Source organism: Spermophilus citellus, assembly GCF_964194105.1.
Source record: "Spermophilus citellus genome assembly, chromosome: 4".
In the NCBI taxonomy this organism is placed as follows: domain Eukaryota; kingdom Metazoa; phylum Chordata; class Mammalia; order Rodentia; family Sciuridae; genus Spermophilus; species Spermophilus citellus.
The window spans coordinates 131,399,184-131,422,521 of NC_138185.1; the positions used below are offsets into that span (position 1 = coordinate 131,399,184).

The window sequence follows — 23,338 nt, forward strand, 5'->3', positions numbered from 1 at the left end:
AAATGATAAATGGTTTTTTCATAACTTGTGTTTTATAATATGTAATTGTTCATGAAAAGAAAGGGCTCAGACAAATTAGGATGTGATTTTGGTTGGTTTTAAATTGCTTTTCTGTGGTGATAAAGAATTACTATTAAGTAAGTTTTAGATTCTGAAATTTAGGATGTTTTTATTTGACTTAAATGAAGAAATGGGTTTTTCCTTCTCTACCACCCCCACCATTCACATTTTCCACATTAACACTATTAAGAATAATCAATCTCCACAGCCCCTTATTTTATTATTTCCAATAATTCCAAGTTCATATAGAACTGATAATGAAGCAAGCCCAATGTATAATAACAGGCAGACAGCTCCCAACCTTCTGTCTAATTTCCAACCATTAAAGTGAACTGCTAAAAAAAGAAAAATAATGGAAATATTAAGAGAAATGGTTATGTAAGTGAGTCCTTTGCTGTTTACTTCTACAGGAGCTGATTCATTTATAAAAGCAGTTTTAATAAGCCAGGGAACACCTAGGCATAGCATATCAAACACATTGGATCCTACAATGTTAGACATAGCCATGTCTCCTTTACCTGCAAAAGAAAAGCATGTTGTTAAAATGTGCATATAATACTGTTTTATTAATAATCTTCATAAGAAAAAAACACTGGATACTTTTTTGTTGTTGGTAGTTTTGGAAAATTGTTAGAGCAAGTCTTATTGAATTTGTATTTTTAAATTTTTCTTGGGTTAGTATTTAAGTTTAACATTTATTTAATAATGATTATCTTTATTTATTAAACCATTTTCAATAAGATATGTAGCTTACTCGTTGCTTTTCATTTTAATTTAGTTAATTACCATTTAATGCACAATTCATTTAATCATTTGGGGAATTAGATTGAATGAAATTAATTTGCTATGATATAATAAACTTGTCCCTTGAGTCAATTTTTTTTTCTTCAAAAGTATGTTACTGAAGAAATAAATATTTTTCACATTACCTTGACTCAAGTGTATTTAGCTAACCTTAAAGAAAGGGCACTGCAGCTTCCAGGTCTTACCTTTTCTTGCAACCAGCACACTTGCAACTGTATCTGGTATGCTTGTTCCTGCTGCTAATAGAGTAAGGCCCATTACTGTGTCTGGAATTTCTAGTGTTTCCCCTGTAAGACACCATAGATATTATAAGTTATAAATCTTACAGATGAACTAACCACTCTTTTAGATATTTCAGATATTTCCTCTTTGTTCAGAAACAAAATAGGCATGTTTAGATTTCTGAATCAATGTGTATTTACTTAGTTTTTAGCTAGCAAAATATTTGAATTGGGTTGGTAATTTGGGTAACCCAGGTAGTACAGATTTTTAATGACATTTGTAAAGATATTCAGCAGCCGCAATTTTACCAATGAGAAATGTTCGTTCCCCATTTGGTATTTTTATAGAAGTTGTAGATGTTCACTGTTATTGGGGTTGTTGTTTACTTAATATATGCTAATGAGACTGATCATTTTCTTTTTTTAAAAAATATTTTCTTAACGTAGTGAGTTAAGTCAACTCTCAATTTGAGCTACAAATTAGTAAACATGTATGTATTTTAAAAGTCCTACTTTAAACATATACCTTAATTTGGTGTTTTCTTTGGGAAAGTCCAACAATCTTAGAAGAAAACAAAAACTTTTTGTTTTTGAGTCTAACATATAGTCCCAACTCATTAATAATTTCATTATATTTGATGTCAGCTTAACATTTTTTCAGGAATGTGCTCGTTCTGGGTAACAGAACCAAAGGGTAGTTAAAATGAAAAAAAGAAAGGGACATGTAACTAACTGAAAACACAGTTTAGAATATTTTTTCTGTATTTCCTCCCCCTCCCCAATAATGCTAGTTAAAATAACTTAATTATAAAGTAGCCTATTTCTTGCATGTTCATTTTCTTGGTATTGGAATTGGTTGTTAATTTTTGTTATTAGTGTTGCTTGAGTTCATATGTACATAAATAACACTATTATTTATAATCTTAGGGGCTGTTCTGTGATCTCTTACTTGGTTTTGCTTTTTTCCTGTTTTTCTATTATCAAATATGTTCTGACTGAGAAAATTTGGATAGATTTAATATGTAAGATATTTGGACTTTTTCATTTTCTTCATTAAAAAAAGAAAAAGAAATATTCTGCTTTTTCTTAACATACTATTTTAAGACGTCTATTAATTTGGAAAAGTCAGGGTCAGCAAATTTTGGGGGTGGAAGAGCCAGATAGTAATTATTGAAACTATCAGGCTATATGTTTTCTGTTGCAATTATTCATTTCCACCAGTGTAGTGTAAAAGCAGTTATAGATGACATGTAAAGAATGGGCCTGAATGCCTTCAGTAAAATTTTACTAATAAAAATAGGCGGGGTGATTTTGGCAAACAGGCAATACTTTGTTTACCTTTCCTATCAGTCAATTCAGGTTAACTTTTCTTTTTTTTTCTTTCTTTTTTTTTTTAAGAGAAATTTCTAATATTTTGTCTGTTTATATTCAGTTCTTTATTTGGGAACTAGAGCAGATTATTTCCGAGCAATAATAGTTAAATCTTAATCATGGAAATAGTAGAAACCTAAAATGAAACTTTATTTTATACTCTTTTCTGTCACTTTATTTTTAAAAGCAAAATAAAATATAATCTAGTTAAATAGCACTCATCATTTTCTCAAAACAGTGGCTCTTTATTCTATTTTTCATTATGGAATAGAATTCAATATATTTTATTGTGAACTCCTTGTAATGTGATTTAATTATTAGCATAATAGATATCTTGTGAATTTGGTTTCATTTATAAGATAATTTCTTGGACTATACCCCAAGCTATATAGTAGTAAGAATATAGTTGATACATAAGCTGGAACTCCAAAACCTGAATGATCTTGTTGTTGTATTAATATTTAATCTCTCTGTAAATAGCACTAATATTAGTCTTGCCGAAAAAGAAGTGTGCTTCCTAGACCACTTGAAGTGAACCTATGTAATTTGTTTTTACATGAAATTATTTTCTTGTGCTGTTATACTTAAGATACATACCAGTTATTGTGACCATCCATACCAGGATATATGTAAATGCAGATATCCATAGTGCAGACATGAAAAAGGTTATGACAAAGTAGTTTTTCCAAAACTTTCTTCTGCAGTCTGGTGTTGTTAGAAAAAGTAATGTAATAATAGGAAGGGATAATACCCAAAAAATTCTTTTTAAGTCTGCTTCAGGCATGTTGAAAACACTTGGTGGATCTGTTGTGGAAAAATTAAACAATTTTGAGTTTTCTCAAATGGCCAATTACATTGGAAATGCCCATTTAGAAAGCAATATTGAAATAAATTAGCTGTATCAGTTTCTAAAAGGCTATTTAAAACATTTGAATACCTCATTACTGATATTGCTGGCAAAAAGAAACTAATTGAAAGTTGAGGGCAGACAGTGTAAGATGTGATACTCAGCATTTCTTGATTTAAGGCCTTAAATCCATCAAAATTTCCTGGACCATTTGCTAAATATGTCAGAAACAATGTTTATGAAGGGGGAATTGGACACCTCTTGATTGTCTATATTAAGGATTGTCCTCAGGGATATTTTTGGGGGGATTAACTGGCTTCTATCCCTGCTATTTCATTTGCCTCTCTTTCTAATATTGATCTTGCTTCTGGCCTGCCTTATGATAATGCTTACTTAGGGAGTATAAAATAATTATAGCATAATCTTATTGAGTTGTATATTCTAATTCTTATTTTAAATTGGTTTTTGGGTCAATTTTGTAACTTATTTTATTAAATTTGGGCTTGACCACAGTTCCTAGGAAGAACCTTAGAAAGGGCAGAGAGAGAGAGAGAGAGAGAGAGAGAGAGAGAGAGAGAGAGAGAGATGGGGGAGAGAGAGAGAAGGAGCTAGTAAATAATCTACAGTGTAACTTTTTGTCAGTTTGTTTTAAGTTAGTGGAGGGTAAGGATAACAATATATTGGATAAAAATGAGAATTTCACTTTGGAATTGTTTAAAATTTGTATGGCATTTACAAAATAATGTACTCATTGGGGCAAACTGCATTAAAACTAATGCTAGTAAAACAACTTCAAAATGTTTACCAAGCTTCAACCAATATGGCATTAGGTATTATTAGATATAATTTCAATGTAATAAAAGAATCTGGACTTGTTCTTTTGAGTTTCTTGTTATAAAACTTAAGTTAGAGGTGTATATTTCTTGTACCTTGAAGACTAGAAACTAATTTTTGTAAAAAGGGGAAGAAGTCACATTGTATTTTTTTAAATGTTAGAATAGGCCCTTTAATCACTTAATTAAAATTACAATCTGTTTTGTACAACCCCTTTTTAAACAGTATCTTGAATTTGTGGCCATAGCCGATTTTGACTGTAAGCAAAACGTGTGTGTGTGTGTGTGTGTGTGTGTGTGTGTGTGTGTGTATTTTCCCCCCCAACCTTAATGTTTTGCTAACTGCTTCACATGACACATTTAAACCTCAATGGTTTTTCCCCTCTTCCAAACCAGCCCTTTTTTCTGAATTACCCTTTTTTTTGAAAGAGTGATCTCAATCAAGATAAAAATCTTGGAATTGTCTTTGTTCCTTTTTTTGGCCCTTGTTGCCAAATCTTAAAATTCCTTTACATTGTCTCACATTTATTACCTTTCATCCTCACTGTCCTCTATGTAGGCATCTATTAAGCATGTCAGGATGTTATAATAACCTCTCAAAGATCTCCCTGTCTCATATCTCAGTTTTTCTGTGAATATTATTTCAGGATAATATTACTAAAGTACATTTCTAATAATTTCCCACCTCACAAACCTTCCAAGGTACAATGCTTACACTAGCTTGTAAAACTCGTCCTGCCCCATTCTTCATCCTACCCCATTCTTCATCCTACCCCATACCTTTCTACCCACCTTTCCTCTGCTTCCTTACTGTGCATTTACTGACTGGGCTCCATTTATGTTAGTATTCAATCAGGCCTTTTACTAATGTTGTTTCCTTGGCCTCAGTTCATAGAATATACTTTACTTATCTCTACATCACTTATGTGATAAAGGTTTTAGTAGTTATTAATTCTGGTTATAACATCAAGTCATTGAGTTAAAAAATCTTACTTGTCCAACAAGCAGTTTAAATGCTTTTATACTTTGTGTTAATTTCCTATCTAGCTTCACTGAATTTTATATAGTCTGTCCAATTTATGAACCGTGGTTATTTTTATCTCTGTGGTATTTATTCCTTCATGTTTTAGCTTTTTTGGTGGAGAGATTGTTTGTTATTTAATAATGGAACCTCCCTAAGGCTGGGACTTTCTTTTCATATTCTCTGAATCTCCAATGTCTTTTTTATAACAAGTACATAATACTTGCTAAATTAAAATGAAATTCTTAGATTTTTCTAGTGGAAAGATTTACTAGTGAGCAGAATGTAGTTATTACCTTCAGAAACCTGACTAAGACCATGTAAACTTATAGAAAGCTGGGAATAACCAGAATCTTCATGAAATATTCCACTATCAGTTCTTGATTGCCGATGAATGAACAGTTGGCCCTCATCTTCCCATTCCATCAGTGTCTGTTGTTCACTTCTCTCTTCTAGAGCGTTGGCAAGACAAGTACAGCGACTGCATTTCTTTATAATATATTGGTTAATTTTAATGTCGAAACACAGGACCAAAACATATAATCCATATATCAAAAGTAGTAAAGTTCCTTCATACCTATAAATTAAAGAGGAGAAATTTGTACTTTTAAATTAAAAGAAGTCATTTTAGAGCTAATAACTTTTGGTCAGTATCTTTTGATAATTTTCTAACAAAAGCAGCATAAGAACAATCACAGATACTAGATATATTTTTGTAGATTTTTCCGAACTTGGTTAGAGTGTTATAAATTCATGGATAAAGTTCTTGATACTTTTCTGTATTTAAAAAGGAGTATAAATCCATTTTCTACATTTGTAGATTCCTTCCAAATGTTAGGCGTAAAAAGTGCCTTGAAAATTATCATTGGAGAGTTTCAGAATAAAACTAACGAATACTGAGCATTTTCCACCTGCTCATTGACAGTATGCTTCCCTCAAATATATAGTAATTATAAAAGAATATAACATTTGTTAATTTATTTGAAATGTCCCAAATTAAATTTTCTGTCATAGGAACTTTGGCTGGGGCTTTTCAATTTGTTATGCAGAAATTTGGGGGGGGGCAGGGGGTGAATTTGGCTTATACTCACAAGAAAATATAGTCTCTAAAAATAAATACTGTTTCCTGCTTAACTGTAATTACTAATGCCATCACCCTTGAACCTTGCATTTACTTTTTATTATATTGTAGACAGTGAATCTCTTTGCTACCACTGAAGGAACAGAGTTCCTGGTATCCCTAAAGGAGGGAATATTCCTTAGCTTGGATAGTTTCACAGTCCCTGTCCTTTGAAGAAAACTGCTGAATTCCAGAGGACGTTATTATACTAGCTGTCTTTGGGAGAGCGACAGATATCAGGATGATTAACTTGGAAATTCTCTTCCCTATTAGATTTTTAAGTTTCTTGATAGCAGATATCATGTACTGCTGCTAAATTGAGTACTCCAGAGGAGTACCATTAACCTTGTTTTGTATTTTTTCTTGTGCTTTCTGGGAGTTACACAATGTACATGTGTGACCATGTGTTTTACATTTCTTTTATGATGCCTAGCATAATAATAAATACCCAGTAGATGCCTGTGCTTATTTGAAAAAGTTTATAGCTGTCCAGTAAGTCACTTTTTCCCTCATTTTCTTGTACCAGCTAGGCATAGAGAGATTATAGGGAAACAAATAATTTTTAATATTGACACCTAAACATTGTTGGTTCTTGAAGGAAGAAGGCTAAATGAACATTGGAGAGAAATTTGAAGGAATATAGAAATTTTTACTTTCTCTATCATCTTTCTCCAATCTGTTGTGACCACGACCAATTCTTACTAAAGCAATAACCTAGTAGAAGAAAAAGCCAAAAGTTGGGGCTTTCTTCAGACAACAAAACTTGAGGTGATTAATGAACATCAGCCAATGGGAAGAACAAAGAGTGGTGGTCTTCAGTGACTAGTGAGTGAAACAGGGAGGTTATGATGTGATCAAAAAGAAGTTGCAAAATAGTGAGGAGAACCCATCAGCAGTTGTGATGAGGAAATTAGCCCAGAGACTCACTGGAAAATAGTGTAGAAGTAGCAGATAAATGAGAAGTGACTGACATGACATTTCTAAAAAAATATTACTGAAGCATCAGATTTCATGAAGTTCTCTTTGTAATTATGTTTTACTTAAGGGTAACAATTATTTTAAGCTTACCAGTAAACTTGGTTGTCAAATATTATGCCAAAAACTGCTGCTACACTAATTGCATATGCTGCACAGTCTCTGAAAAGGGGCCAACATGATAGCGTTGAAACCTGTAAAATGATAGTTTGATTTACTGTTTCCATTATGGTGTAAGTAATTCAATTATAATGCTTAGTATAAAACTAAAGCTGTTTGTTTATTTGTAGTAAAATATTGTTACCTTTTGCATATTGCTTAGAGAGAAAGGAATTTTAAAGAAAAATTGTTTCTAAACCTACACTGACTTTCATAAATTTGAGCAAGAGCTATTTGTGGGTTAACTAAATTGAATAAATGTTTTTCTACTGATTAATAAATTTGATTGAATGCATTACTATTGCCTTGTTCATCCTAGACAATAAACTTGTTTTTAGAACTTGTCAAGACAATTTTATTGAATAAAGTTTTCTTACATACCACATTAGATAGCAAGCCACAGGCTGCACAGATGCCAAGGAGATTATAAATTGCAGATCCAAGAATGGTACTAATGCCAATATCACCCTTTGTGATAAATACACCTACGAACAAGATTGTGTACGTTAGTGTTAACTTAAAAGGAATAAAATCACGCTGAGTTAGCAAAAAGTCTTAGGAGCAATATTTACCTAGGAAAGCAGTAACTAATTCAGGAGCTGAGCTACCCGCTGCCATGAAAGTTGCGCCTGCAACATCCTGAGACAATCCAAGGGCTGAAGATAAATGAAATTATTATTATGCCTGGTAAAGTGACAAATGAAAGAGCCTTAAACTATAGCTTCACATAAGACTAATATTGATTTAAGCTGCAGGTTATAAAATTATATATATGCACATTATAAAATAGAAGAATCCAGTGTTGTGCATTTTTTTTATGAATACATTAATTCTATAGAAGAAAGAAGATTGGGAGATTATTAGGAGGAAATGTATTGCTACTCAGGTTTGGGCTCATTTCCAATCCAGAAAAGACTCCTTTCTAGCTAAAAGCCTGTAGGTGAGTAGCAGCAACAAGACTTTGGGTGGTACCAGGAATTGAACCAAGGGTACACTATAGCCAAACACCTCTAACCTTTTTTAGTTTTTTGTTTTTAAACATGGTCCTGCTAAATTGCTCATACTGGCTTAAAACTTGGGATCCTCCTGCCTCAGCTTCCCAAGTTGCTAGGATTATAGATGTGTGCCATGCCTGACCATAAGATTTTTTTTTTTTTAAATCAGCTTGAAAAGACCAAACTTGAAAGAAGATCAAAGACATTAGTAGTTGTTAAGATCTGTAAATGAAGCTTAGTTGAGCTTGTTCGCAAATTTGCAATATCAACATTGTCTAATTATAAATGAGAGGATATTAGGTAACTTAAAGCCCAACAAATAATATTTAATACAGTTTAAATGTAGTGTATTGATTTGAAAAATACTTGTTAAAACTTTTAGCAATATAGGAAAATACTTGTACTATCATTTGGAAATTTTATGTGTATCTTTCAAACCTAAAAGCATGTAAGTGTATTAACAATTGACAGAAGGAGAGTTAAAGCCATTTTTGGTCTTACTGTGGTAAGGAAAAAGAAAGCCATAATGAAGAAACATGCCTCCTTTGCTTTGGGAATCCTAGGATAATGCTTTATAGATAAAACTAAAAACTAGTCAGTGCTAGCTGTAAATTATCTTCCTAGGTTACAAAGTTGGTGTCAAAACTAGAATTCAGAGTTTTTACTCTTGTAAATTCTTGTTGGTGACTCTTGATGTTGTTAACTTTTGTTTACTAAACCTGTAGTTATTGACAGTTAAGTTTTCCTGGAGCTCAGATTCTGGTGTGCTTAGTTCAGTTCCTATCAGTATCTCTCTATCTGTGGAGGCCATCACCTGTTGCCTGCTCACAGGTCCACGTCATTTCTTTACTTCTTTGCTAGACATTGACTTTTAACTGTATAGAATCTTTTTTTTTTGTTTGTTTCTTGGTGTGGTAGATTGAAATGTACAAAAAAAAAAAAAAAACTATAAATTTCCACTCCACATGCTTTTCTAGAAACTTTACCATTAAAAAAAAAAAGCAAGAAAGTTAAAGTTTATGTCCTGTTGAACCTGAATGGGCCTTTATGACTGCTTTGACTAATATGGAATAGCCATGGCAGAGCCATAATATTTGAGGCTTGGACATTAAATGTGATAAAATTTCCTCAGTGTCCTCTTGAGATTTACTTTATAGCCCTAAGCCTCCACATAAGTCCTTGAATTCATACACTGGAATGACCTCATGTCGAGTCCATATAAAAATAGAGGTTTCATCCCTAATTTATAATCTTCCCAGCCTAAGCACCAGATGTGAGCTTTCCAGATGATTCCAGACCCATCTGGAATTGCATGAGAGACCCTGAGAAGAACCACCTAGCTGAGCCCAGTAAACTCCCAGAACTGAGGGGCAGTAAAAATGATTTAAGCCATTAGTATTAGGGTGATTTCTTAAGCAGCAATAGGTAATCACCTGGCTGTTGTTAATTTGTTACATTTGCCAGGTACCTATTGTGCCAGATGCTTTTTTATGTGGTAGCAATATGGCATTGAACAAAACAAATGTCCCTGCTCTCATGAAGTTTTAATACTAGGGGAGAGAAACAAGACAAGCTACGTATGTATTCTTTTAGGGATAAGTAGCAAGGAGTGAAGATGGGGTAAGCTGAAAACTAGCCAGTGTCATTGAGGAAGGATTGAAAATTAAATTGGGTAACTCCAAGAAAGACTGAACCAAGAAGTTAAAGATTTTGAAGTGAGGAAGCTAGCCACTTACATGCCATGATAGAGTATGCTAGGCAGAATAAGTAGCTTCAAAGGTTCTAAGGTTGAATCTATCCTATGTGTTCAAAACAGATCAGTGTCTGGAAGGAAGAGTGTGAAGAGAGAACAAGTGGTGAGAGTGAAGGTAACTGGTAGAACATGTAAGGCCTTGTGGATCTGAGTGTAGACTTTTATTGTGAAATCTGTGGAAAGTACATGGAAAGTCATGCATATACTACCTGCTGATGATACCAGCTCCATTCTTTAATTTTATTTCTTGGGATTATTTGGTTTCAGAGGCTCACACAGTTTTAGTCTGAGCTGTTTCATCATCTGATAAACTTACATTGTGAAAGGCTCTTTCAGGATAGTTGGAATTATCTAATCTAGACCTTCACTATTTTTGCCTTTGACTATGTTACTTGGTAAACATTTAACTGTAGTTACTAATGAAGGGAGGGAAGTAATTATTTATGTAGTATATTTTACATTTCATAGCATTTATTTTACTAGTAGGGTGATTATATACTTGTCAGCCATATATAATGCCTATATACAGTTGACCCTTCATTTCCATAGGTTTATATCCTCACATTCAACCAACCATCTGTGGAACAGACACAGTCAAAGAAAAAACTGTCTGTGACGGGATTTTTTGGTCAATATTCCCTAAATAATAAATATACTGTAATAACTATTTTGTATTAGGTATTATAAGTGATTTCTAAAGTACTCAGAAAAATGTATATAAGTTATATGTAAATACTGTACCATTTTATCTTATATAAGGGGCTTGAGTATCCTCAGATTTTGTTATCAGAGGGATCCTAAAACCAATTGTCCGTGGATACTGAGGGGATGACCGTGTTTATCTTATATGTATATAATCTCTCTAATCAGTATGTGTATATCACACATACAAATGCATACATTGTTATTACAATTCTTTGATGTGTAGTATGACCAACTGGCCATAAAATTTTAAAACAGGATAAAAAGACAGAGATTGCTTTGTGATTAATTTCTTTTTCTTTTTTGGAAGTAAAATCTTATGTATGGTATATGATTCATTCTCATACATATTGTCAACTATCTTTAGATGTGAGTGGTGGAATTTTCATTTTACAGACAAACATGTCCAGGGTAGATCAATTGCCTAGAAGGCATGAGGCCCTGGGTCTACTTCCTAGCACTGCAAAAGATTGTGTGTGTGAATGAGGGAGAGAGACAAAGAGAAATGGAGAGAGTGAGCAAGCCTGGATGACGTGAGTGTCAAAGGAGGTTACAGCATTCTAGATGGTCTGTTGGCTATTATATTTGTGTGTTAGCTTTTTGTTATGACCAAAATACCTGACAAGAACAACTTATAGGGGGAAAATTTATTTCAGGCTCCTGGTTTCAGAAGATCAGCCCGGGGTCAGCTGATTCCATTCTTCTGAGCCTGAGGTGAGACGGAACATGGTGGAAAGGCATGGCAGAGAAAAGCTGCTCAGCTTATGGCAGCCAGGAAAAATGGGGAGAGAAGGCAGGGAGGGGTTGGGGGGGGAGAAGAAGGAGGAGGAGGAGGAGAGAGAGGAGGGGGGAGGGGAGTAGGAGAGAGGAGAAGAGCCAGGAACAAGGCCATGCCCACAGTGACCTACTTCCTGTAGCCACACCTTATCTGCCTAGTTACCACCACACAGTAGCCCATTCAGATTTATAATCAAATGAATTAATTCACTGATGAGGTTACAGCTCTTGTAATTCATCTTTTTTTTTTTTTAAATGTAGAGACAGGGTCTCACTGGGTTGCTTAGCACCTTGCTTTTGCTGAGGCTGGCTTTGAACTCTATCCTGCCTCAGCCTCCCAAGCTGCTAGGATTACAGTCATGCACCACTACGCCTGGCTATAATTCAATCTTTTCACCTCTGAACATTGCTGCATTGCCTAACACATGAGTTCTTCAGTGTACATTTTTAGAACCAAACCATAACAGATTGCTCAATGACAGTTTGGTGGTTGAGTGCATTTTGGTGGTTGTGTGCATCTTACAGTTTCTACTGAAAATCTGAGATCAGTTTTACTAAACATATGAAAATGTATGAATTAAAGGAAAGAAATTAAGTTATGTCTCAGCTTCAAATACAAAAATAGGTATGGATGTGTGTGTTTTAAAGAGTGAAAAAATAAATTATAAGAAATGCTTGGAGCTGAGGACCCTTGATTTCAAAAGGGTCCTGGAAGGAAAGTAAATCAGTCAGGGACAGGTGGGCGGGGTGGTGCAGTCTTATAATCCCAACTATTTGGGAGGTTGAGGCAAGAGTACTGCAAGTTTGAGGCTTGCATGGGTAATTTAGCAAGACACTGTCTCAAATTTTTTAAAGCACTGGGGATGAGGACTTGGGTTGTGGCCCTGTGGTAGACCCCTTGCCTAGCATATGTGAGACACTGGGTTCGATTCTCAGAACCACGTATAAATAAATAAAAAATAAAGGACCATCAACAACTAAAAAATATATATTTTTAAAAAAGCTCTGGGGATATAGCTCAGTGGCAGGGTGCTTGTCTAGCAAGTGGGAAGCCCTGGTTTCAGTTTTTGGTACCATTAAAAATAAGCAAAAAGTCACATGGATAGTAAGGATCTTAAATGTAGGGAGATAGGTCGTAAACCCTGAGCCTATTGATTCTAAGTCGTATGCTATTTTTATTTCGCCACAGAAATCCAATGTAAGAATTGTGCTTAGGCAGGCCAGTTATAACCTAGTGGGTGATTGAACTATTATTTTTTCCCTATTTTGTACCTTGGGTTCCATAATTGCCTCTATTCATTCTTTTCTAGGGGGAAAACAGGAGTCAGGAATACTTTGGAAGTTTTCTAGCATATTCCAGAGAATTTATAAATTTAGTGTTACTGGTTATTATCGTGAATTGTCTTCCCAAATCAATTCAAGGCTAGATAATTTGTGGATGAAATTGAGAAATAAGACATTTTATTTTGAAGTAATAGTCCAAAGTTGGTGCAGTTAAAGACTGGCTAATCTTTGTTTAATGCTAGCTGAAAAGTGCTTCATTAGAAAAATTCAATTTCAAGAGAGAGAAAAGGTGATCTATTGGGTCATTGCAAGACAGGAAAATAGGTGACCCTTTAGAACATTTTCAGGCTCAAAAGGCAGTAAGAATAAAGATTGTTTCTCTTCACTGGGCTCTAATTGAATTATGAAAGGAAAGGTTCTGTATAGATGGATGAATAAAACTTCAAAGATATTTTAACAAATTATATCTTAAGGTTCTAAGAATATTTTGTAAAATGGTTTATACCTTTGAACTTTAGAATAGATTGGCTTTGTCTTCCTCGACCTTTGGATAGCATTTTTCTCTGCTATAGTTTATTATTAAGTATAAATTGTTCTGTGTTTTTTCCCTCCATGACTATTATTCTCTTTTCTTCCCCTTCTCTTAATGTAAAAAGAATAATCACATTTCCTTTAAGATATAGTGTATATAGTTTTCTGTATAGATTTAGTTACCAACACGATGTTTATATAAGGTACAACTTCATGGTAATGGGCTGATTCTTAAAATTCATCAGACATTCTCTTAGGTGTGTTCTGTTCTGTAATGTTGTATTGGAAAGTTTATAACAGTTTTTGAAAATATCTTTCTATATGTTAAAGTATAAAAAATATTAAACTAAAATGAAGATGTAAATTCTGGCCCTGCCAGTGATTTGATATGAGATTTTAGTTAAGTCATTTAGACAAGCCTCATATTTTGCCATCTGTAAAACTAGAAGGTTGTATTACACAATCTTTAGGTGATTGTCTAATTTTTTCAATCTTTGCTCAAAATGTAGAATATGAATTCTATGCCTTAAAACTATGCCTACTGTTGTTTATTGCTAATTAAATTCCATTTATGATTAAAAAATCTAATCTTACATTATTGACAATTTGAAAAATGAACAGTAAAAATGGAGGAAGGGTCATTTATACTATTAACCATTGTATTTTAACTACTGCTATCATGTATTTCTAGTCCTTTTTATATTACATATTTTGATATAATCATAGGCTACACACAATTTGGTGTCCTCTGGCACAATTTTAAAAAGTCTGCAAATGTTCATGCTCTTTAAATGAATTAGAATATTGAAAACAAAAGTCATTCAACTCCAGTGACCTTGATGTATAGTTATGCTGAGTAATTCTATTTAGGGTCCAAATAAAGTGTGACAACGAAACAGATTTTTTAATGATTGGCAGAACTGGTTTTGAAATTAATTTCAAGTATATTTCTTTGGATCTTTTTTTGTAAGATCAGCATCATTGGTACAAATACTTGGCTTCTCAATAATATATAACTATGTGTGTACATACACAAATATATGCACACCCTATATCTCTGGCATTTTTAACAATAAATAAAATAATTTGATTAACATATTTACCACCTGATATTTTATGTGAGCTATGCAGGAAGGAATTCTGAAACACCATATAATGCTTTTAAAGATATGAGTCCACTGAAAAAGAAGGCCCTCCTACCCACAATCCAACAGCTATAACATTACAGTGGATTCACACCTATCCCACTTCTGCTTTTGCTCAATCATATAAAGCACCCAGAATACACCTTGTCACTGCAAACTTGATCTTTTTGACACTAAAATGCTTTTATTTTTTGGCAACATGATTAATATACAGCATAATGATTAATACATAACTATTATTATTATTACTAGCTCTGAATATTTTGGTAATATACCTGACTACTTAGCACTTAGATCCATACTCCTTGTATAGATTCAGATGCAGTGAAAAGGGACTACTATATAGATCAGAGAAAAAAGAACAACAAAGAGAATGAAATGCTCTTAGGATGCTGAGTGCCCATGTAGCATTGAAGAAGCACTATTCTTAGAATCTTTGTTCTTTGGGAAAGCTTTTGCCTCTGTAAATATCAGGAGGATTAAGAATCAAACAATCCCCTGAAACTGTAGGCTATCCAAATGCCGTACCCATAGAATTATTTGACTCTCAACTTTATCAATTTAGAATCAATTCTCCCTGGAATTAAAACTTATATTTCTTTCTTATTGCCTGTTTTTGAAACACAAAGTAAAACACAAAGGCACACATTAGTCAAAGCACAGGGAGTGAAAATATTTTTAATAAAAAATTAAATATTTAAGTATGTTTTCCTCAAATCTTATTAAAATAATTTTCAATTAAAACATGTTATAATTAAAAGTTATCAGCATGGTAGAAAGATTAGAATTTCCAATTGAATAGCATTTTAGTGAAACATTTAAAAAGAAAACTTTTATAACTCACTTATTTTGGGCTGTGTCAAGTGACTAATCTTAAAGGATTTTCAGAGTTTTCTGTAGAGATGTCTTAAAAAAAAAATTAAAAAGCAGCCCCAAATACTTGTTCAGTACCTTTGGGCTACCCATTACCTATCAAAAGGATGTTGTTCTTTGTACTGAACTTAAGTGTTTCTAAAAATGAACATCTTACAGAGAATGATACATAGCAGTTCTATTTGAGCTTTAAGTTAATGCAGTTTATATTTTAAATATATATTAGTTTCTACTTAAATATAATTTAAAGTATCACTTTTTGAACAATTAAAGTTTGCTAAAAATGGAATAAAATGATATGGATACTAATGCAAGAGAAATGAAAGTAACTTTAAACAGAATATTCCAGAGATATTTAAGATGTAGTGTGAAGTGACCACATGAATTATTAGATAGAATAAAGGGCTTTATAAGCTTACTTCTTACTTTGTGAAATAGTACTTGCTTTCATGTGTCTTAAACTGGGTTTTCAAACTGTAGCAGATTCACAATGGATTTGGTATTTGTTCCAAACATATTCATATTGACCTTGATCATTCACCTTCTCTATTTTCATCTCTCCTGGAGAAAGCTTTTTAGCCTTTGTAGTCTGTTCTTACATGATGGCGAACATTCAGTGATGTTTTCTTCTGTGCTGGTAACATGTATAAGCAGTTTACTTGTATTTCCTCATGTACTTGGCACAAAGCTCTAGGAACTAAGAACCATAATTACCTTTTTCACAGCTGGCATAACTGAGGCAGCGAGAAGTTAGGCACTTACCCAAGATCACAGAGCTAGGATTTGAACCCTGTTAGGCACTTTCAGGCATTTTATAGAGTAATACTCTACTAGAGCACATGACGGTGTGTCCCCTCCAGCTCTCCAAGGATTCTCCACATTATCACAGATGATTCAGCAAGCACATCATCGCAAAGATTTAGAAAGTGTATGAAAAATGCCATGCCATCAGTACCACATATGACTGACTACAAGACAATATGACCACCTTCACAAACCAAGTATGAGAATCTTAGACAAAGTTTTCAGAAGTCAGGCTCATGTGAATAACCTTTTCATCCTTGTTATTTGGAATCCTTAGTGTGCTCTCTGGCTATCTGGTTCCTTACAGTATCCACTGACTAAGGGTCTAGAGGAGCACAATTGGTAGGAATGAGGGCGATCCCCTTAGGGTTTTTCCTTACTCCATTGCCTACCTCTATCTCCCTTGGCTCTAACTTGGTCTTCTATAAAGTTCCTCTCTGATTGTATCTTTTACCTCCTTTCCCCAAATCTTATTTCTAACCACAGAAGCTATTAGTCTTTTCTCCAAAGATAAAATGCTGTGAACAACTCGAGTGTGATATATTTTTTCCTATATAATATGGATTAATTTCACTTTTGCCCTCTGCGTTTAAAGAATCACCATTAGCTTTCTTTTGTACAGAACCTAAATGGAAAAAAAAAAAAAAAGCAGTAACAGAAAACAGAATTGGAAGAAAAGGGTATTGTAAACAATAGCATTTTGTTATAATGGTTTCACACAATTAAGATGATGGAAAATAGTCTGCCTGGTGGAGATGTGTGCCTGCTATTCCAGGGTTGGAGTGTGAAGGAGAGGTGGTGTGACTTTTTTGATTATTAATAGAATAAGGAGAAGGAAAAAATTATTGCTGGAAGCCCCTGTGGCAGCAGTGCAAAGAGAAATTGACAGGCAACTATTTAGCAGTGAAGAAGGATAGAGAACTTGTGTGACTAAGCTGGGGCCCTGCTAGGGTGTCAGCAAGAACTTCTGCCCTCCACTGTTTTCAGCTCATGGAGATTTCAGTGCTGATCCTCTTCTAGTCTGGCCTTGCTGAAAGATCCTACTTAACTGCTGACAAAATGAGCCATTGTGGTGGTTGAGGAGAGAGTAATGAGGTGGTGATAAGGCTGAGTGGGATGGGAGCCTGTTAATTCTTCCATTTTATTATTGATTGAAACTGAGAATATGTACTCCCACAGGAAATTATTGCATCATATATAATGATTAGGTTTCACAGTACTGTACTATACTAAGATCTCATGTGCATTTTGGGCAAAATATTTAGGCCTAGGAACCTAATTTACAACCCTGTTCAAGTTGCCAAAAGTCTAAACTGATTCCTGTAAATAATTCAGTGTATTCTCTTTATTTTGTAATGTACTTCCTCTGTAGTTACAATGTTTATTTGATATATGTTTTTGTCAAAACTATCAGTGCCCGTGGGAAGAAAATCCCTTGTAAGGTTGTTCAAATAGAACAGGTCTTCTGAAACAACTATTTTACAGAGGCTAATCTCATACAAGGATGTGTAAAATTATATCACATAGCAGTTGAGCTCATGCTTGAGTTTTGACACTAGAGAGATGAGGGCTCTGCTGCATATTGGCTGTGTGTCTTGAGAAATTACCCATCCTCTTAGCCTTGCTTATCTCATTAGTAAAATCAATGTACTAGTTCTTATTTTGTAAGATTTTTGTGAAGGCTAAAGGAAACCATAATCTGTTCATATATATATGCGTACACAACATGTTAGGTCTTCTGTAATTGTATCATAATAAATAAAAGACTAATAACACTCCAGTAAATTGGGGAACTCTTCAGTAAACTGTATTGAAGATTAATAATTATTAGGTGACAAAATGGATGAAACTATTATGACTCAGTGCTCGTCAAGGAACTATGGGGAAATGAGACACATTTGTAGACTTCTGAAGTGAGTTTCTATGGATGTAAACAAATTGTAGAGGTAATGTTTGTTATTGCTGATGTCATAATTTTAATGAGGCCATGCTAGACCTTGGAAAGAGAAATGACAGAATTAATGTATAGGCATTTAAAAATTAATTGAGCTAGCACTATTTCTATTTCATTTTGTTGCTAGAATTTTAGGTATTCAAAAACCAGGGTCAATTCTTATTGGCTAAAGAAGATTTGGAAGTGGCATGGGTATCCATCAATCACACATTCAAAATAGCTACTATATTTTATGCAGTGATTTGCTTGAGAAATGCATATTTGCTATTTGTGCTTCATAGTAATTCACATGTGGTATGGTGAAAATCATTTTATAGACAAATAATTTAATGAAGATTATTTGAAGACATAGCTATGTTTCAATGTAGTAGTTTCTTCTGCAGGATTAGAAAAGTTTTTTTTTCAATTTTACTACTCCTAAAACAAATTTTATAAATAAAATTCTTCATTGATTTGTTCATTCAGTTCTGTCATTGTTGAGTGTAGTCATTGTTTAGAATTCATATAATACACTGAAATTTCAATTCCTGACTCGTGTATGATTAACATTTTAAATTTTTACTTTAAAAAATATCTAATGTGTTGTACTGATACAAGAATAAACAAATAGGTTATTAGAAATGAGTTGGGATTATAGAAAAAGTATATGCATACTCAGCACACACATACATACACTCACACTTATATTCTATAGCAAGAGAAATTTTTAGTGGAAGAAATAAATGTAGGAAAAAACTATAAGAAAAAGAAAATATGACAATTTTTGGAAACTAGGATTAAAATGATCTAAGTATAAAACCAAAAAAGAATCATAAAAGATATACAAATTTAAAATATTTATAAAACACACAAAATATAAAAGGAAACAACAAACCATGAAAAAGTCATCTGATGTAAAATTGTATTAGAAAAAATTTATATATGTGTGTAATATATATATATATATATATGCATATATATATTTTTTCTTGAAATATCAATAAGAAAAAGACAAATACTCTTCTCTAATAGAACATGGGCAAAACCCCCACAAAAGCGAGATCATGAATGTCAGTAAATATATAAAATATTCACCTCACAAATAAATATAAATTTTATAAGGTAAAATTTTAGCTTAATTGACAAAGATATTAAAAATGATATTCATTGTTTTCTGGAATGTATGTTATGCATTATGAAGGCTTAAATAGGCACACCCTTTGTGGAATACATTTTGACAATATAGATCAGAAATCTTAAAATATGTAGAGCTCTGCCTCCTAATCAGAAAATGATTAGAGAATTCAGAGAATTTATACAAGTATAGGCATAACATTGTTTAAAATAAAAGGAAATTTATAACAAATCAAAGTCTCCAAAGAGATTAATAGTTTTACAATGATAAATTTCTACTGGGTGTCTACAATAAGTAAAAACCACGTTTGGTGCTCACATCATTCATAGAAATCATGGACTGTAATGCTACCATTGAAAATCATGTTTTTGAAATATCATGTGAAGAAAAGACCCCAAACTCTGTGTGTGTGTGTGTGTGTGTGTGTGTGTGTGTGTGTGTGTGTAGAAAGATTGAAAAGATTGGAAGGAAATACTTTACACCAAACAGTAATTGTGAAGATCTTGGGGTAATGGAAATATAGGTGATTTACCTTTTAGTTCTATTTCTCTTGCATTTATCTAAGTAAAAACAAATAGAGATGTCAGTGTAAACTGTAGTACCATTTTACACTCTTTCCCTGTATAAAGAAGTGGTATGTAGCAGGATGAGCAGATGCACATGTGTCCGTGTGTGTGTGTGTGTGTGTGTGTTTGTGTTTGTGATGATGATGTTGTTTTTGTGCAGTCCTGTGAATTTGGAATAGGAAACTCATCCCTTTTCTATGACGTAAACATGTTCAACATATTAAACTAACAAAACAGTAGACAGAGATGGGAAATGCTGGTAATTTTATATATGGTATGAAACATCACTGATATCCTGATTTTAGATACTAGTATCTAATGAATATCTACACTCAAAATTCTGGACAATGTATACTGCTGGAGGAATTGAACTCAGGGGCTTGGACTAGCTGATCTTATTTTCAGAAGCCAATAATGAAATCTACTTTTTTTAAAAAATTATTTTTTAGTTGTACACAGACCTTTATTTTGTTTATTTATTTTTATGTGGTTCTGAGGATCGAACCCAGGGCCTCTCATGTGTTAAGCGAGCACTCTTCCACTAAGCCACAACCCCAGCCCCATGAAATCTACTTTTTAATAACTGAATTCACATTATTTGATGCCTGAGGTCAGGTAACATAGGATGCAGGATTTGTTTATTGGTTCTTAAATAACAGTTCATTTTATTAATGGCAGTATGCTGGGAAAGGAAGAGGGGGAAGGGTAGTCTGTAATTACTTCTTTTTGGTACCAGGAAATGAACTCGGGCACTCGAGCACTGAACCACATCCCCAGTCCTATTTTGTATTTATTAGAAACAGGGTGTCACTGAGTTGCTTAGCACCTCTCTCAATTGCTGAGGCTGGCTTTGAACTCATGATCCACCTCTCAAGCTGCTGGGATTACAGGCGTGTGCCACCATACCCGGCTTACTTTGTTTATCTTTTAAGAAGTTATAATGGCCTTAGAGTAAAAATGAAAAAAGTTTTCTTAAGTATAAAATAGTAAATATTAGGAGGTCCATTTATTTGTAGTACACACCAAGTTCATAGATGTGAAAGCCTGGAACAGGCTTTGTTATAACAGCCAGCCAGGCAGTGTATTAGACAAACAGGAAGTTTTTGTAGATAGGCTGTGTAATAATAACTGCTGGGTATTAACTCTGCTTCTCTGCTGCATGTAACTACTGATAGAAACCACATTTGGCTAGTTCCTTACAAAGCAGAACCCTATGACACAGAAGTCAGTGCTCTGCAACCATTTGAGACTGACAGAACCGTAGCCATGTCTGTGAGATGCAATTTTTCTGGAAGGTCATAAGGGAGTTTTCTGGCCACTTACATTCACTGATGATTTCCAGGGAGGGCAGAAAGTACTCATCACAGACGATGGACACGGCCATGAACATGTAAAGGATAATCAGGAAGTAGATTATGATACCTCCATCTGCACGCTCCTGTTTGGTGAAAAACCCTTCGGGAAACTCGGACGATGGAGAAACAACACATTGAGTGCTATTTCCTGAGAAGGATAAGGAGGTGAAAATTTGAAGAATGTTGGAGTCACACATCTCAAGTCTACCAAGAGCATTTCCTTATGAAAACTGGAATATCTGGGTGGAATTTTTAAGAATCCAGTGAAAAATGCATAAAACATCTCTGAATATGTTGTAGCTGTGCATCCTTAGAAAATCAGTCTTTGGATTGGAAAGAAATTCTTTGAAGAAATAAACTGATGATGGTGGAAGAATTAAAAAGTGGAAATTATTAAATCACTCCTCCATGTGTCTTTCTAAAAGGGAAAACTGAACCTCTCCCCCTCCTCAAGTAGAAACCATGCTTCTGATGAATAAATATTTCTAATAAGTGTACAATTTCATTTTCTTATTTCAGAGCCCCCGTTGTCCCCAGGCCTACAAAGACTCCTCCACTGTTGCTGAGAGTGTTTTTAGGATGAAAGCTTTATGTTTTTGTTTTTTTTCACGATGAAGTCTCCAACAATAAAAACTAGAGGCTTGCTCACTTTTTGATCTCTGTGCATTACTTCGGGGCTATCTTTGAGAACTTATTGGAGGGATCAGAACATTTGATATCCCTCTAAATACTAAAAATCAGAGCAAATACAGCAGGAAGCATAAGCAAAAGTGAATCAAGAAAGCATTTTCCTCCCTATCCCTTCATGCAGTGTGGTAGCAGAAGCAGCAGGGGCAGCTGACCCCAATGTCCACCTACCTGTGGCTCTTGGGAGACGCTGGGGCAGGGAGGCCCCTGGGAGAGGCTGGTGTGCAGTGGCCCAGATGATGCCGAGCAGCAGGGCCCTTCTTGCCCATGTCGAGCCCCCTTTTGTCTGCATTTCTGCAGCGCGCTTTCTGCAGTATGCAGCTTTAGGAAGCGAGAAAGGGAGGATTATGCTGAATCATGTGAGGAATCTCCTTCCTGCCCAATGCCTGCCCAGGGCACATCTCAGCAAGGCCAGCACAGGAGAGAGGGTGATGGGAGCCAGCCAAGCTTCTCTGACCAGGGGATCCAAGCCCCAGGGAGGCTGGAGTAGGTAGAAGGGAGAGCAGACAAACATTGTCTACAGCTGCTCCTGTGGCTCACAGTCTCTTGAGGGCAGATCCAGGCAGCCTGTACTTTATGAAAGTACACATTTTTATTTAATATTTTCATATTGGTGCTTCTTTTGTCTTTCTGTAGGTTTTTAAAGGCCTGGTTTGCAACTGCTTACTTCTCTCCTGCAGCTTCTCCTAGAAGTTGTTGGGATTGCTATATATACATTCTTTGTCTAGTTTGGCACCTTTTTGTCTTTGTTTTGGCCTCTCATCCTCACTTTTGATTAGGGCTAGAGGCAGGAAAGTCAGGAGGTGTCTGTAAGAATTTCGCCAAGAAATGATGGTAGCTTGAATGACAACAGTGGCCGCGGGGATGGAGAGAAGCTCATAACTTTAAGAACTATTAAGGAGACAGAGTAGATGCTACTTGATCATTGACTGATTGTGTTTCTGCCAAAGGGAGCTATCTAAAACACAATTTGGACAAGCCAGGTAGACTACTAGATAGATTATTGTCCTCTCTACTCCGGCATTTCTAAGGCTTGCCTAGATGTTAAGAACTTGGGTAGTGTAGTAACCTGAGGCTAATAACACAGGCTGTGGATTCAGACGGCATGGCTTGGATCCTAGCAGTGTTATTTGCTAGCTATGTGACATTGGGCAAATTATTTGACTTCTCTGCTTCTCTGCTCCAGTGTCTGCAAAACAGGGACCACTTTGTTTGGAGTGTGGTGAATGCACACAAATGAATGCATTTAATGTGCTTAAAACAGTTTCTGCCACCAGTATCTGTTTATCAATCAATTACTCAATCATTATAACTCTTGATTGGAATAAAAGCTTTTTTGGTCATAAAGGAATTTTGTAATTTTGCAACTTTTGCAGATAAAATTCAA

The 23,338-nt window shown here is 34.4% G+C and overlaps 1 protein-coding gene across 1 annotated transcript; it reads right to left on the minus strand.

Annotated features, from left to right (window-relative positions):
• Positions 1-250: 250 nt before the first annotated feature.
• Positions 251-22,243, minus strand: SLC24A5 (solute carrier family 24 member 5; the record flags this gene model as incomplete). The annotated part of the gene is made up of 9 exons (XM_081290202.1): positions 251-578; positions 1,050-1,151; positions 3,054-3,260; positions 5,454-5,734; positions 7,346-7,446; positions 7,793-7,896; positions 7,984-8,067; positions 21,233-21,412; positions 22,123-22,243. 9 exons carry the CDS (start codon positions 22,241-22,243, stop codon positions 256-258), a joined length of 1,503 nt encoding a protein of 500 aa, XP_081146328.1. The 3' UTR covers positions 251-255.
• Positions 22,244-23,338: the final 1,095 nt, after the last annotated feature.